The sequence below is a fragment of the Lichenostomus cassidix genome, chromosome 3, assembly GCF_008360975.1.
Source record: "Lichenostomus cassidix isolate B80296 chromosome 3, HeHo_3.0, whole genome shotgun sequence".
NCBI classification, from domain to species: Eukaryota; Metazoa; Chordata; class Aves; order Passeriformes; family Meliphagidae; genus Lichenostomus; species Lichenostomus cassidix.
Genome location: NC_139483.1, coordinates 105,582,841 through 105,600,331, shown reverse-complemented (window position 1 = coordinate 105,600,331; position 17,491 = coordinate 105,582,841). Strand labels below are relative to the sequence as shown.

At 41.1% G+C, this 17,491-nt stretch overlaps 1 protein-coding gene across 1 annotated transcript in view; it reads right to left on the bottom strand.

Annotated features, from left to right (window-relative positions):
- The window catches only part of MFSD2B (MFSD2 lysolipid transporter B, sphingolipid), a 37,891-nt gene extending 21,278 nt beyond the window's left edge, over positions 1 to 16,613 (bottom strand). Inside the window, exons 1-5 of the mRNA XM_085056978.1 lie at positions 16,512 to 16,613; positions 11,191 to 11,307; positions 7,632 to 7,756; positions 4,256 to 4,379; positions 2,660 to 2,738 (exon numbers count right to left, since the gene is read on the bottom strand). Of these exons, the coding sequence (XP_084913104.1) occupies positions 2,660 to 2,738; positions 4,256 to 4,379; positions 7,632 to 7,756; positions 11,191 to 11,307; positions 16,512 to 16,553 (487 nt within the window). The 5' untranslated portion in view covers positions 16,554 to 16,613. The remainder of the gene's footprint in view (positions 1 to 2,659; positions 2,739 to 4,255; positions 4,380 to 7,631; positions 7,757 to 11,190; positions 11,308 to 16,511) is intronic.
- Between the last annotated feature and the right edge of the window lie 878 nt (positions 16,614 to 17,491).

Here is a 17,491-nt window from a genome sequence, read left to right as displayed (position 1 = left end):
AATAAAAATACTTCACTATCTAAAGGGAGGGCAAAGCACACAGACTGAGGGGTTCAGACAGTGCAGTAATGCAGGCTGTGTGCAGCTATGCAAAATACAGGAAGGAAAAGGGAAGACAGGCTCCCTAGGAGACTTGGACCATTTAAACCATTGCTAGTTTGTTCCCAAACTGAGAATGCTTCTGAATGCAAAATTTGAGGTGCTATGTAACAATTTAAACCAATGTGAAGTAAAAAAATAAGCTCCTTGCCCAAACTTCACATCCAATATTACCAGCAATGTTGCAATTCAGTCCATACACACAAAATCCTGGCAGATGGTGGAAAACTAACCCCAATCTGGCCTGAAGTGTCTGGACACAAACTGGTCTCAGTTGGGAGTTGCAGAGCTTCCAAACTCAGTGCAAAGGCAATGCACTCAAATCACACTTTTCATTCGAAACACCATCTACACACTTACAGCCTTTGCCTAGGACTCTACATCTGCATTTTATCAAGCACTTGAATAGAATAAAACTCAGAAACATCATTAGAGGCATCAGAAATACAGCCACTGTGAAACTTTTTATTTTCTAAGGAGTAGCAAGAGCTGAGGAACAGGTACCCTTCAAAGCTCTTGTGTGCTCAGAATTTATGATGTATTACTTTTCACATCAGCCAAGAAAGCTGATCTGCCAGCATATTGTACTTTGAAGCAGGTTATATTTTGGCCTGAATATAAGTAGGATTTATGTTAAAGCAACTTTGGAATCCAGTATTTCTACCTTGCACTCATAGTAACAGCAGAATAAATTTTACAATAAGCAGTTCTGCTTGTCTCCAGCAGAGGGTAATGGATCCTCTGATCCCAAACTTATTTTTAAGAGCACACTTCATATTACACAGCTGTTTTTCTTTAACAGTTGAAGAAATGCCTGAACAACTGACTGCATCCAAATCTATCAACAAGAAGAATTCTCTATAAAACCCAAAGAGAGGCAAAAAGTGTTAAAGTAAAACACACACAAAAAAAAAAGTCACATAATCATAACCATTACAAGAAAACTTTGCTCCAAACAAATATTATTTCAACATTCACAAAAATATCAACATTTGAAAAGTCAAAACTATGGTTCACTCCACCACCTTAATTTGGTTTAGAAGAACTGCTGTACAATCAAAATGTAAACCCTTTTCTGAACAATAAAATGACACTATAAATGTGTGACACCTCTCAGCCACAGAGTTCAACAGCTTTTATGAGCACAAATTTCACATGCCTATGAAGCCTTGCACGGGAATAGTAGATCAGAAAGCACATTTATTTGGATCACAGCCTCTGAAGACATAAAACCAGACAATAGAAAACACTAGGTACATGGATTTAGTTAGAATTTAGGCCAGATGACTCAGAATACAGTCAGTGCCAAAGAATATAACACAACTGGAATCTCCTGCTGTTTATTCCTGTCCTGTGACTGCCAGCCCAGACTTTTTCTTAAAGATAGTTGATGATAATGCAAATTACAACTGTTCCATGTGTCTGGAAAGGGATTGGGTTGCACAGGGGATATTGTATCTAGAATTTTTGACATTACATTTTTATCACTTCTGGCTATTTCACAGTGCCTCTGTGGGTTTTAACATACTTAATCAAGTGAAAAGAGATCTTGCCAGAAAGAGAAAACAGATGCAACAAAACCCCTACAAGTTATTCTAAAGCAACACTGAAGGACAAGTTAAGACATAGAAAAGTCTTTCAAGCAATATTTGACTTTTTTCTCTTTACCTTGCTTAATGCAGTTACACAGTAAAGAAGGCATGAGAACAGAGCTGAAGAGAGCAGGAGAGGAGGAAACTGGTCTTGCATTCAATTTATGATCTGTACAGGAAATCTTGAAAATATTTTCACTGTACTAAAATTTGGTCTGATTGATTTGCGTCAAAGCAAAATGTTTATCTGGTTTTGATTGTTGAAGAGCCAGAGATATGGTCTGGAAAGACTCATTATTTTAACTAATACACTCAGAGGGCTAGTAATATTATTAAAGATCTGCCCTTAAACTACCTGGTGTATGTCAGAATTAATTAAATAAGCACAGATGAAATTAAAAAAGATATTTCAGTTGGTGTGAACAACCACATGAAATTACTCTCCTTTTTGGTGAGGTTACCTGTCTTGGTTCTATGAGTTCTCAAATTTTTTTTCAGGGAAAACAGGTTTGGGATTTGAATTTATAGCATGAAGCACATAAACCTATGGAAATACAAACTAAAAAAATTAAGGCAACAAAACAAAACAACAAACTCCTCTAAATTACTTTCATACTTTCTTTAATTGAATGTTTTTTGGTTTTCCCCTACAAAACACCTTTAAATGAAATCATTATTCCTTACCCTGTCTTGCTTAAGAGTGATTTTTATTGCTTCCTCTGGCTAGCAATAAACCCAAAAGAGTTTATAGCTAATGAGACAATTTGAGACAATGAAATATTATTGTCTCCTACTTAGCTGGAAGAATGCAATTCCTTTGAAGACAAATTAGTTTTCAACACATATTAAAACATTCTTATAAAAGTCCAGTTTAGGGACACGAATCATTAGGAACTTCCTGTAGATTAAGAATGATTTTCAATAAAACCCAGCCCTGATCCCCAAGAGAAAGCCCAGACCACACTCACGATATGCTGTGGCAGAATCTCTGTCCCTCTGGTCTGTGCTGAGAAACATGGTGAGAGCAGAATATGGTACTTGGAATAACTATGGAAAGAAAGAACATGACTTAGGAAATGTCAGGGTAAAACTGCTGTATTCCTTTGATAGACAAGAAATGGTTTAATAGGACCTTAGAATTAATTTAGAACATTCATTCAGAACACTGAGAACTCTCACCCAATTTTTTGTCACAAAGACCTGCATTTTCTGTCTGGTTTGTAAAGCATATAGATGGAAAATAGTATCTTTCAGAATGCAAATAATAAATAATAAAATAGCAAGAAGGTTTACCTAAATGTTGTGCTCCTCCAATTTCCTTGGGAAAACATCCTCCACAGATAGGCTCTAAAGAATCTAGCTTTCTTTGCACTAGGACATTATCATGTGCCTAGCTTGAACTAACTAACAGGAAGCAAAGCCATAAAGAAGAGATATAATTTCCCACTTCATTCAAGCCAGAAAACCATACAAATCCCCAAAATATTTCAAATATTAGTCTAATAATGTAAATCCAGGAGATAATAATGAAAACTACTATGTCTTCAAGCACCATTTTACAACAGACTCCTTGAGTTAAGAATAGATAAAACCACCCAATTGCTATGTCTATGCACTGACAAAAAGGCAGATGAGGAGCTATGCTTTATTATTTTTACAGCACTGTATCTGGCATGCAATTGAGACCTTGCTGTAAAATCTTGGTGGAAACAATGCACTAGTAATATTTATTGCAATGCTGGGTAAAGGATCCCCACTTTTACTGCAGGAAAAGTCCTATCTCCAGTAGTACGTCATTGAAAATAACTACTGAACATTAAAGGCTTGACCTTGGTCAATATGTGAGTGGAATCCTGTCCTCATAACAATGAACCAAAATAAAAAAAATTCTAAAATCCTGGAATGATATACAGGCCAAACTCTCAGACTGCTGTGAAGTGGAACTGCGACAAAAACCTGCTTGAAGGATCAAGTTCTCTGTGGTGTTCCCTCCATCCCAGAGATCTGTAGCCAAACTAAGTCTTGCAATCTGCATCCTGCTTTGTACAAAATGCATTTCTGTTCACCAGCATCAAACATGGCAAGTGTGCACGTTTTCAAAACTCTGCCATGGAAAATCTGTGTCTCTCTCAAAAGAAAGAGCGAAGAAATTGTTTAAAACCATAATGGAATGTCTTCTGGACCATATTTCTACTGGGGATACAAAGGATCTAGGGAAACCTTCAAGCTTAACACACGAATACAGAATTCCTAATCTGCTCCTGAGAACAGAAGTTATGAGAAGTTGGATGTCTAACTGGAATTAGGATTCTGAACATCTATACAAGAACAAGCTGGGGGTACTGGAGGTAACCTGGCTGAATTATCAGTTCATTTCCCAGAGAAAGCATTGGCAGAAATCCTCAACCAGCAGAGAGTTTGATAAAAGGACATCTGCCTGTCCCTTAAACTCACTAGAAGTGGAAGTAAAATGTGAAAATGAGTTTACTGAGTACGAATGCATTAATATAGACAGGAAACAAGCAAGTTACTGCTGAGAACATCATGATCTGTAGTCCACTTACTGTGGTCAGTGCTTGGAAAAGGCAGTAGAAAGTCAGGTACCAAGCAATTCTTCCTGATGCAAAAGGAGGCAGGTACCACATAAAAAAATAGGATACTATTGTGAAGGGTGTACATGCCAGCACCCTGGAAAGAAGATTAACACACATCAACAACCTCAACGCAATGATAGCAAAGCACATTCAATTTTCCGGCTAATAATGAATACAATATAATTTATTTTATGTGCAGTTTTTCTAAGTACACTAATGCCGTGCTTTTAAGTCAGTGTGCATTAAACACACAGGTTAATCTAAAATATATTCATATTAATATAAAATGTATAAATACACAGATTAATACTACCATAAAATTGAAAAACCCCAGCAAATCTGAAAGGAAAGAGCTACACTTAAATTAATATCCCACTCAGAAGAGAAACAATTTCCTTGCTCCATAACAACACACCTATATTGCCATTCCTTGGCACATGTCTCAGATTACACATTTATTAGAAAGAATCACTGAAAACTAAGCTCTGTCATCATGTCTTTGCATGCTCCAGCAATTTTTACATGAGCTTACTTATTACTGAGATTCCCTCTTCTAATTTTAATGCTTTTGGTTTTCCCCTGAACTTAGTCTCTTCACTGCTACTTCAAGCAAGAGCAAATATGCTGATACACTTAAAAATACTGAAGAAAGCATAAGAGACAATGGACAGCCCACTGTGAAAGCTCCTACACTCTGTATCTAGTTGGGCCTATGATAATTTCCTCCATTTAACTCCTAATCACTTCAAACACAAAAGGATCACCTTCTGGAGAGGAAGGTGGCTTAAAAAAAAAGAACCACAGAAACTTATATTCCAGACATTGCCATTAACTGGCAATTAATTACATTAGTCTAAAACTTTTTTCAGGCAAATAGCACTTGTCAAACTCTATGATAGAGAATTGGTCAGATGCTATTATTTCCTGAGTCTGAGCTGCAGCAGCATCAGGGCTGCCCTGTGTTCTTGTAAATCAGGCATTGAACAATGTATTTAGATGACCAAGACCCTAACAAAAAATTTCCAAACACATAAAAGAGAAAACAGATTAATCCCTTCACAACAGCACTACTGACATTGGGGGTCAGCTGATTATTTTGCAATCGTGAACTGAAAACCTGGAATACAAAAGAGTAATGTGGGTAAATAGTTTAGTAAAACAATGGCTTTCCCACACTGCTCTTTGGGATGGACAGCATCACTGGGAGCTGAACATTTACCAGGAAAGTGCCAGGTTCTGGTATTCTCTGTCCCTCTGGTCCCCAGTCCACAGTTCACCCACAGCAATGGAAAACATAAACAAGGGCAAAATCCCAACACATCTCAGGGAATCTACCTTCCTCTCCAAAAGTGTGAGCTCTTCCAGATGGTGTCCAGACAGAGTCACCACACAAAATATCTTCACAGTCACTTTTTCATGCAACTTTTTAGCAAAAAATCCTCTTAGTATTGCTCTCCCCTTTCATCCTCTTCCCACATTTTCCTTTCCTCTTTAATGTCAGAGAGTTTCCAGAGCCTTGCTGAAGTTGCTGAATATCTGATTATCTGCTATTATCTCTTTTGACAAAATGTTCAACCAGTATTTCAAGTCAATGTCTGCTTCTGCCTTTTAAAGCCATTAAATAAGTGATTGATGACTTTGTATTATACTGAGGACAGTATTAAGCAATGGTTAAACATTCACCTCCCTTACTAGTGTTCTTGCTTTGCTGGCAAGCTTTTCTGACTGAAAAAATTCCATTGCTTCACTATAGATTATTAAGAAGTCAGAAAAATTTCAAAATTCCAAAGTATTTTTAAGTGAAGGGAAGCCCCATTTTTTGCTTTATATAAAAATGGCCTAACTCTCAAAGTCTAGGAACAAAAAATATTAGCATTACCAAAAAAAACCCAGACAAAATGCTCCTGTAAAGAAAGCAGGTGTTTGGTGAAAGGCAGGGTTAGATAAGCACTCTTCCTGTAAGAAGTGCAAGATGGGTAGGTGGTTTACAGTGAAAAAGGTTGATAAGTTCATGCTTGTGCTAGGACAGGAATCATTCTAACATTGATTTAAAACTAACAATGAACATGTGCTCTTGTGTTTTTAGAGAACTTAAGAGAAAATAGCATCAAGATACTTTCAATGGCATTTGTATAAAAATTTCATTACTGCCTTTTTGAATAGCCTTCTTACTTGGTTAATTCAGTTGTCATTAAAAACCACACTATTTACCTGGCCTCCAACCAAATCCTGAAAAGAGAAACAGCAGCAAGCTCCTCTTTTCCCATGAGGCTTGACAAAAAGCTTAACTTCAGCCTGAAAGCCCTGTTCCTACTGGGCCAAGAGCAGCTGATCTCAGCTTTTTTCCAACATGTACATGCCTTCTCTATTTTGTCAGGTATAAGCTGCCCACAGACAAGTTTCTGTAGCCTTAAAACCACACAACAGCAAGAGAACCACCAGCAAAAAAAATGGGATTATTGTCCCTGAAATTTCAACTTCCTTGCTCAGGACACAACATCTGCTCTTAGATTTTTGTTGTGAATCAAGTTTGTGGGTTATATCAATTCAAAATTTGCAATTAATTCAAAATACCTTATAATACATCCTTACGTGAGATAAAAGGTGATGGAAGACTCCCTACTTCACAAAGTAGTCAGTCTCCCCTTGACTTCCAAAACATTAAAAACCCAAAAAATACATGACAGAGATGAGCTTGAGTTTCTCCAGCATGGACCAATCTTTTCCTATTTTTCTGCTTCCCACCTCTCAGTCTCTTCCCATAGGTGCAGTACTCATTGTTCTAACCTCTCCTCTCCTCAGAGCACATGGACAGCATGTGCACGAGGGTAAGATGTCACAGTGAAATATCACACTCTTCCTTCACAAAAAAATCAAAATCCTACAGCATCTCACTCATTCTAAGAGTCATGGTGATTTTTTAATTACTGTCCTGACTATGGGATGTAAGAGAAGCAGGACCCCAATGAGTGCTCCAAGAAGAACCTAACACAGTGCCAGGGCAGTGCTGGCTGCTGAGCAACTTTGTGGAAGACTGAAGTCAAACTAAAGAAATCTAGACAAAGATGAAAATTTAACCACAGATTTAAGAAAGTTTTAGAGGTCAGCTTCCAGTTTAGTTAACAATGTAGTCTCTTGGCCTTAATTGTGTGTGTCTCCAGTGGTAGAAAATCATATCTGTGTTTTCTTGGCTGAACAAGTTGAAGATGACATGACAATTTTTTGGTTTTATTTTATATATGTGGAATGAATACAAGCACTGAGACTAATTCAATGTGATTGCTGTATGATCACGACACTCAGTATTCACACATATATGTAAATACATGTACACATTTATACTTACCAAGGCATGAGTCTGCCAATTTTTGTCCATCTACTTTTGCTAATAAAAAAGCCAGCAACAGGGTCGGTAACTGCACCTGAGGCTTTGCCAATGAACAGCACCAAAGAGGCATGAAAAGGAGTAATCTGAAAGTACAGGCAGAACACAGTAAACAAGATCCATTGTTTCACAATACAATGAAATGGCATAAAGCAACTTTCCAGAAAAAAAACACCTCAGTGTTTTAAAGAATAATGATAGCTCGTTTACAAAACATGTCTGCTGCTGTCATAGAAATTCCTATTGGTTACCCACAGCAAACAAATGAGACATTGAGATAGGCGCTGTGAATGAAGGGATTACAGGGGAAAAATGCAAGGAAGGAAAGATCCTGAATGTGTTTAGGAGGAGGAAAATGAATCTGATAGTCAAATAGCAAAGTCCTTGTTTTAGTCATACAATCTGGCAGACTCCCTGTGTAATTACCCTCTTGCTTTTTCCCCCCACATCTCCATTCTCTCCTTATCTTTATCTCAACCTGATCTAGAAAATGGCAGAGGGGGCTGTTTACATGCACTGAGGTTTTTTCCTCTCCTGAGATTAGCAACAAGGCTGACAACTGCTGGCACGTGGCTGAGGAAGAGGTTGCTGCACAACAGACTTTATCCACTCAGGACTGAACGGTGACAGCTGAATTGTGTAAGGCACATCTATTCAAATCAAAGTTGTCAGCACGTGTCCATCACGTTTCCCTTGAAAAATGTTCATGGATTACATGAGAATATAATGGCCAAGTAGTAAACCCTCTGAAGTTAACCCAGGAGGACCATACTTTAGTGCCTATATAGAAATACAGTTTATCCCAGGCAACACAGTTATTTTTTCACACATATCTCTACAGAGCTTAAGAATTCCCATCACACAGTGGTTAAAAAAAGTGGGTTCTCTTCCAAGTGCTCAGTTCATGTCATTGCAACTATAGTCCTGAAAAAAGGGTTATTGAAAGCTATATAAATATGAATGTTACTCACATCAATTATTGAGAGAGGCTGCTGAAACAGCCTATGTGGCTTAAACAGCAAGAGCAGACAAAACCTTTGTGCTTCATCATATCAGTGCTCCAAAGGCCTGGAAAACACCAGGCTTGGGCAGGTATCCTGCTTTCCTGCACAGAATATTTTCTCCCAGGCAGCATCATCAGGCTTCCAGCTGGTGCAGCTCCCCTGCCTGCAGAATTTGCTGCAGGTGCTCTCCCAGAGGTGAAGGGAGGAAGCAGTGGCCTCTGAATGTCCTGGATGACCAGGACAAAAGGCAGGTGCTACAGACTTCTGTCACCACACCTGACAGATTTTAGCCCAAATCAGGTGAAATTGCAGTGTCAGCCAATCTTTCTGTCACCACCAGCTCCGAGACACAAACTCCACCCTAGAAAGTTTGTGAACAGGGAAGGATTGGGAATGGTAGTGTCCAGCAGATAACAACAGTGGTTCTTCAAGCATTCCATTGCTGCATGGTGGGATGAAGCTGGGATGAGCACTGAATGTGTCTGTCAGCACCAATGCCAGAAACTTCTCAGCATTAATAAAATACAAGATAAAATATGCTAAATTTGCCCATCTCAAAAAGAATAAAGACCAGGATCCTTTCATCAGAGAATTTTGGTGTTCTCCAGTAATTTGACTCAAGAATCCTGTGTGGTTTGGAGTTATATTTATGTCTGTAGTCTATACAGGTAATTTAGGTGGAACATGGAATTAAAATTAAAAAACTGTAAATTAATTAATTAATTACAGAAAATTAATAAAAGTATCTTTTTCTTAGAAAGGATCCAGATTATATGTGAAATATAGCACTTAGTGAGTATCACAACCTCTCAATAAGCTAAAACACTTCTGCCCTCTATGTGGGCAAGAATTAAATCCAGGTAGTGACTATAAAATTACATTCTCTCCCCTGAGAATGTGTGGGAAAGAACACAGGATTTCAGAGCTTTTTATCAGGCCTTGAAATAAATCCTATCCCTGCAGGGCTACTTCAGAGAACAAACTAAACCATCAGGGAAAAAATAATTAAGCCCCTTAATGAAAGTGTAAGTATATCATTACAAACATTAAGCAAAATTACTGAGTTTCAGTAGAAGCTTGTTAGTAAAATCATTATGATGATGTCACTTATTTAGGTAGTGCCCAAAGATGCAGGGAAGGGCACCCAGCTTTCTGGACACTGTACACAAGCACATGAAGGAACAGTCCCTTGCTTCAAGAATTTTCAGTCTCTGTGATAAGTAAAGAATGGGGAAATTGCCATATTTATAAACACCCTGGGAAAATGGTGTTAGGGTCTTTCCCATTCAGTTCCTGCTTCATCATATCCAAGGTGTTGTGTTGCCATCCTTGATGTCAGTGGGCAACAGCTTTAGTCAGAGCTGCTCCACCTCCCTGCTGTACCCCCAAGCTCCTTTTTCCACCTCCAGTTCCTCAGATTCCATGCCATCCACTCGACATCTTTGGCATTGCTGTCCAAAACTGGCTCCTTTTCTACATCTTGTGACTTTCATCTCAACAAGACACCCAAGATGATCTCAGTTGTACATGCCTGTCTTATTGTGTTGCAAATTTTATTAAGTCACAAGTCAGCTTTTAACACCAGACTTTTAGTAGGAAAACCATAACCCCAAACTTCTGGACTCCTCTAGTCTTAATATCCTGTCTTTAGACAGCAAATGGGTAATGATATGTGACCCAGAACCTCCTGGTTTTCCCAGCAAATAAAACAGTCATCAGTGCCTAAGTCCCTCATGTAGTTTCAGAGCTTTTCTGACAGTCCCTGCAATTTGGCCTCAACTCCCTAAAATCCTTTATTCTATCCTTATACCTTATCCATCCCACCTAGTTACCATGCATGCCTACAAGACAGCCCAAAACAGTAAAAATTGCTTATGAATTGATTTTCTTTGTGTCTCTGCTGTCCCGAAATCTAGCTGGAGCAGCTGAAAACCAGATGAATGGGATGACTCCTACTGCTTTGTTTCACCAGGTCTGCATCTGCTCCAGGGAGCCACAGACTGGATGCAAAGAACCTTCAGGAAGGATAACTCAGCTTTCTTTGCCACGAAATAACCTTAGACAAACCAAATAAAATTTGTGTGAAATTATTTTGACTACATGATGCAAAGTAGTATGGAGTGATGGAGTGATTTTTAACCTAAACTAAATCAACAAAACTTCACAACCTCAACATGGTTTCAGACATCTCGTATCTTACACTCTTTGACTCTTGACACTGAGAACTGCTTTTCCTTGTGTCTGCAAGTGGGTGAGCTCTACAGCACCCAGAGTTCTCCCAGTGATCCCAAACCAAAAGCAAACAACAGCCACTTCAAGACAAAGGAAACTAGTGGGGAAAAAATTAATTCCGGACAAGTTCATGCAGTTTCCAGGATGCTGAACAGCTAGAGGCAATGACAACAAGATAATTTAAAATATTTATTAGCTAGTTCCTCTTTTATCATTCCAGAGACATAAGGCTGGCAATACCAAAGTTAAGTCTACAGTCTGCAAGTGTTTTTTGTGCTACTTACATGGGCTATGTCTAGCAGGTAGATCTGCAGGAAGAAAGAAGCAGCACTCCCTGCCACTTGGTTTGGGGCACCTCCTATGGCATAGCACAATTTGCTGCACATGGAGAGCCTGTGTTCCTGGGTGAGAGGAAGCAGAACAAACTGTGAATAAACCGAGGAGCACAAGTTAAAAGCTGCACAGGTGATAAGGGTAAAGTCTATAGTTAACACCACTTTAATGGATTTGCTTCACAGGTATTCTACTAATAAATCCATATGCCCTATCATCAACAGGCATTTGGGTGCTCATTACTTTGATTTTTAATGGGTTTGTTCTCTAATTCAGCCCCTGAAAACAGATTACAGTGTTCCTAAAAGTGAGTTGTGATGACCCTCAGGCTTACCTACCTTCCTCTCACAAGCTATCAAAAAGAAACAAGTCTACAAACTAACAAGAAGCAGCAGGGAAGTGCTACACTATTACCTGAGCTCAGTTTTGTCTTTGAATGCTTAATTCATATTTTTTAAGGTTGAAAACCTTTACTTTTCTTTTTTAATTCTTGTATTAATCTTTCAGGTAATAATAATTGATAAATACTCTCAATACCACAGTAATTAAACAACATTCATAGAAAGTTCCACAGTCAAATGCAGACCAAACAGATCCCAAACATTTGTGCTTTGTTCCTTCCTTTGTCACAAAATGCTGGTGTGACACTGGCAAAGTCACTTGACTTTGGACACCTTCCTTTTGACCTGACTTTTCTATATCTTTGTGAAAATTGCCATAATATGGATGAAAAGTGTGTTTTAAAAGTGGGCCATAATATGTTTGAAAAGTACCATAAGCATCCAAGAATATTCTTGAATATAATTGCCAAATAAAAATAAGATACATGTTGAAAATAAGGTGTCATTCCAGTATTTAACATACAAAAGTTGCACAGTTTCTAATAGAAATTCTAATGAAGAACACTGGGTTTTTTTCCCAATAGTGGAAGTTCCAGAATACTGGAAAGCCTTTAAAAAAAAATCTTAAGATTTAATTTTGTGCCATAAAATCCAAAATAAAGGAACAAAATTACTCTTTGTCAACCCTATATTCCTTTCAGAGGGACAACACATCCATTCCAAATTTTGACTTTTAGGCTTTCAGTCCCTCTTTAACATTTGCTGTCAACAGGCGCCAGAAAACATGAAGAGGAGCAGCAATATTAATCCTGGGTCTGCCTTCTCTGAACTGACTACACAAGTCCTTAATTCTAATGTTATATCAGGATAAAAATAGAGATGTGGAAATCAAATCCATCACAATGATGATATTCTGACACATTACCTAATTTCTGAACATTTTTAAATTTACTAACCTATCATCTTTGCTCCGTAACAGTTTTGAGAAGTTTTAGATTTCTAGGCAGAGCCTTTCATCATCTAAACATTTCCCTTTGAACTGTTTTATCAGAGTGGGTGTGAACAAACAAGCACAAGTATCAGGACTCTTTCCTTTTTGTGTTTTCCCAGAAAAAGACAGGGTGGGATCCCCTTGCTACGACCAAGGGAAGTGGACACTGTTAGGGCATGAGCTGCAAAACGTTATCACCACAGCAGACCTCATTTTACTCTGCACTGGCAATTTTCTTCTTTGCAGGAAAAAAACCCAAACGAGTGATGAACAGTCACAAGACAGACTTCATCATAACAACATACTATTTAATTTTATAAGAGATTGCAAACACAACAAACAGACTATATACATATTTGCTGTACAAAGTAAGTCCCCATTTTCCATACAAAAGTCCTATTAAATATGAGCTGTACTAAACTTGTGGGGTCCACAGAATTTTTCTAGCTTGACCCATTGCAGTCCGTTTGAGCTTTGTTCCAGGGGCTGCATACATTAAAACTTTGTCTCACCTTTTTATTTTTTAGTCACTCCCTTCTCCTAGCCTCTCCTTCATCTTCCACAAATTAAATCACTTTAAAAGTTTGCTTTCCCTTGGTACCTTCCCTCCTGATCTCCAAGCATTGGCAAGATGACTTTCAGCTGAAATCAAGAGACATAAACCACTGCTATGCAAATTCTGTATCCTATTTCAACCTCAAAACCAGAAATAACTTCTAGATCCGTAATGCTGATTTCACACTTATTTTCACTAGAAACTTTCGTAGACTCATAGAGTGGTTTGGGTTGGAGAGGACTTTTAAAAACATCCAGTCCAATGCAATCCCTCTGCCATGGGCAGGGACACCTTCCACTATCCCAGGCTGCTCCAAGACCCACCCAACCTGGCTTTGAACACCTCCAGGGATGGGGCAGCCACAGCTTCTCTGGGCAACCTGTGCCAGGGCCTCACCACCCTCATTGTACAATATGTCATTCCTATGTGCTTCTTTCAGTTTAAAGACCATTGCCCCTTGTCTTTTCAATAGCTAAGGCTGTGGTAACAGGAAAAAAAAAAAAGCCTCTATGTAATAGACATAATTCCAAAATGGTTTTAGAAAGCAAAGGATATCAACTTCTTAAGAATTAATCTAATTAAAGCTGTGGTACATGAAATGGTCACCCAGGATATAAACCTACAGGCTGCAGGTGGTACTCCTGTCTTTACAGCAGTTTCATGGTTAGAAAATTTAAAATCTTAGTACATTTTTTATGAAGTCTGAATGCAATTCCACATACACCCAGAATGCTGCTCAACTACTCTCTGAACTGTGCTCCCAGATCACCTTGAAGCAAAGTTAATACTTTGGTCACAGCAGTAGTTAAGTTTTAATTAAATTTTGGTTATGAATGTTATTTTCAGAATAAAACAAGCTGTCAGATACACGTGGCATACAGAAGTGTCCTGTTTGGTCACCCACAGAAACACAAGGAAGCTGCAGTTCACTAACTCCCTGAAAGGTAGGTTGCATCATGAGCACTGTTCCATACCTGTTTTCCTTTTATTTTGCCTAATTGCTTTTGGAACTTGTTTGTACATTAACCCATAAACCACAGCAGTTCTAAACGTGATTGACACATCCTGTGAAAGGAAATGCCACTGTCACTGCAGATCTGCTGTCTGGTAATTTCACTGAGTACTCCTGAGGTTCTAGCTGCTGAGAAACAATCCTTCAGACTCTACATTCTGGTGTCTCTTTCCAAAAGAAGTAGCTCATAATAGATTTTTGCCTCTCCATGTGGACTTCATATGGTAACAACCCATTTTCTGCCTCAGTACACAAAGGAAAGTGGTGAAATGAAGGTAGGACTCTGCACCAGTAAAGCTGAAGCACTTCCTTTTAACTTCCTACAATTGCAGAGAAGATGCACATGGCAGCTGCCTGTTACAGGATCCGGAGGAGCAATTCCCCCAGCCCTGGTTGGGTTTGCATGATATTGCTCATAAATGCTGACAGAAGCTGTCTTGGGAAGGATAACGCTGAGCAGGACTGTGTGACCAACAGCAGAGCAGGGGCTATCAGCAGCTCACAGGGCTTTGCTCCGAGGGCTGGGTGTCCCTGCTGCATTGCCTCCTCAAAAAACACTAAATGCTTGCTTCCTGTGAGATCCAGAAAAAGCTTCTTCAGCTGGGCAGGATCATCAGCAAGCTGAAAGTACTCCACAAATCACTAGAGATCTGAATGTAGAGGCAGTGGTCAAATAACGAGCAAAACATACAAGGACAATGAAAATTTTGTTTCAAGACCCCCGTGGTGCAGTTGAACGTCAACATCAAACTGCTTCTACAAGTTTTAGGAGAAATGCAAGATGATGGCATGAGAGGTAAGAGGAAGGAAGTCAAATGATGTAACAATTTTTTTTGTTCTCAGATTAACTTGACAATTTCACACTTATACATCCTCCCAACATATCAAATTTAATTGTGTTTCAAGGCAAACCAAGAAAGCATAATAGCTGAGAGATTTGATTTTGCTCCTTAAATAGAAACTTTAAACATTGTTATGGAAAATTAACGCTTCTCCTACACTGTAGTTCTTTTATTTTTAATTCTCTTGTAAGTTAAAACCATATTTGTAAATTTTCCCTTCCCCAACAGAACAGAAATTGGATACAATATCTATAGCAGAACAACTTATTTCTAAAGAAAGTATTTCAGCACACTGAAAACAACTGAGCAACTGTGCATTATGGGCATGGGAAGCAGTTGCATTTTGTCCTAAGCTATTCGTTATCAGTCGAGTCCAGAACTGAACCAACAAGTCATTTAAAAGCAGTAAGAACAGAGAGCAAAACCTGTGACTCAAAGATAAATGCTAGTCTAGGTTTATCTGAGAAACAATGAAATGTAGCTAGCGAGGAGCAGCTTTTGAGTCAGCTTTTCTTTCAACATAGAATTAACACTGGTAATGTTTCTGCTCTGTGAGTGACCAAACAACCTTCTCTTGAAAGCACGAGTGCGGCAGGCACGGTGGCATCCCAGGTCCCTCACACCGAACATCTTGAGGACTGGTTTCAGGTTTCTTAGTGACAGCAGCCCACCCTTGAGTGGAAGAAAGCAGGAGCAAGGCTTGTGTGCAGACACCTAGGAATGGGTGCATGGATAAGGTGGGATACAGTGGTGCTTTCTCAGGATATTCTTCCAGCTGCTTGCAGGGCAGCTCTGGGGGACTCTGCGAGACAAAGACGGAGTGTCTCTGTGCAAAATCTTCACACTTCTGCCGTGAATTCACCCAGATGCTTTCCAAACACAAAAGTTCAAGCCCGAACAGCCCGTGCCTGGTGTCTGATGAGCTCCGTGGTCTGAATGCTCCCCAACTTTCTGTGGAAAGCTTCCTTTGGTCCCTCTGGTTGGAAGCTGCCCCTTCCCAGTTTTACCTGGTGTTCCCTCAAGAGCCATGGAGCTGGGGGGTCCTTGCTCACCCCTCACCTGCCTCCCACTCCCACCTCGGCGAGCACCGAGTCTGAGGAGGCAGCAGGAGATCCCCTCGCTCAGACCACAACACACACCGGGAAATGGGAGCTGCTGAGGCTCTGGGGAGAGCGAACCCCTCCCGCATCCCACATCCCACCTGCCCCGGGTCGGGAGGCAGCGCCGGAGGGGACAGGAGCTGGGAAGTGAAGGAGCTTTTCCGTGGCACCGCGGCGGTCAGAAAGCGAATCCCGCGCAGTGCATTCCAGGGAAAGCAGCGGGGTTGGGGCGGGAAGAGTTGAAGAGCTGTTGCAGGTACTCGCCGAGGCCGCGCACGAAGCCCCTGACAGCCCCGGGCTGCCCCAGCCCCGCCGAGTGCCCCGATGGGAGCGGAGCGCCGGCCCGGCGGGACCCCGCTCTCACCCCGGCCGGGCCCGAGGGGCTCCCCGAAACCCCCCGACGGCCGCCCTGGCCCCTCGCAGCCCCTACCTCCTGCTCGCCCGCCGGGGTATCCCTCGCAGCCCCCGCCATGGCACCGCGGACATCCCACCCCGTCCGACACCTGCGCCCGGGGCGGGGCGGCGAGCGCAGCCGAGGGAGAGCGGGCGGTGTCCTCGCTGCCCTCCCCAGCGCCCTGCAGGGGCCAAGGCGCCGGCACTGCCCTCCCGGCCCGGCACAGGGCTTCCCCGCCCGCAGAGCTCCCGCAGCCCGAGCCCTCCGTCCCTCCGCGGGGAGAGCAGCGGGGCAGCTCCCGGCAAGGACAGCTCCACACGGTGAGGGGCTCAGGGACGGGCTACGGGGCTGGAGGGAGCCAGGGCTGTTCTCATGCACAGCCCCAAAACGCCAGCTCTGCCCGGAGAAGAGATGAGCGGTTTCCCGATATACAGGGATGCAGAACCACGCCGGCTAGCAACGCTGTCCTGTCAGCTGGACCGAGATCACGCAACACGGCTGCCAATTCTTTTATTAGGGTGGTTAGATAGTGGAAGGGGCTGCCCAGGGAGGTGGTGGAGTCACCGTCCCTGCAGCTGTTTAAGGAAAGACTGGATGTGGCAGTCAGTGCCAAGGTCTGGTTGACAAGGTGGTGTTAGGTCACAGTTTGGACTCGATGATCTCAGAAGTCTTTTCCAACCTCATTGATTCTGTGATTCTGCTGCCCCTGAGCCAACACTCTTATCTAGGTTGCGTGAGTTCACCACCACCCTGCCCCTGGGAAAGTGCTCTTACAAGCATGCTCTGCATCAGAGGAAAGAAATACAAATTGCATTTTGAAGTAGGAATCCTTTCAACAGTGAGACAGCCTGAGAGAAGAAGGTTTATCAAAGCCAATAGGAGGACTTGTGATCTGCTTGTCTTGGGGAGATGATGACTAACCAATCTCTACACCCAGGGCTTTGTGGTGTGGCTGATTAGAAGAGCTCTGCTACTGGCAGGGTCACCTGGTGGGTACTGGGCAGCTGCTGCAAACT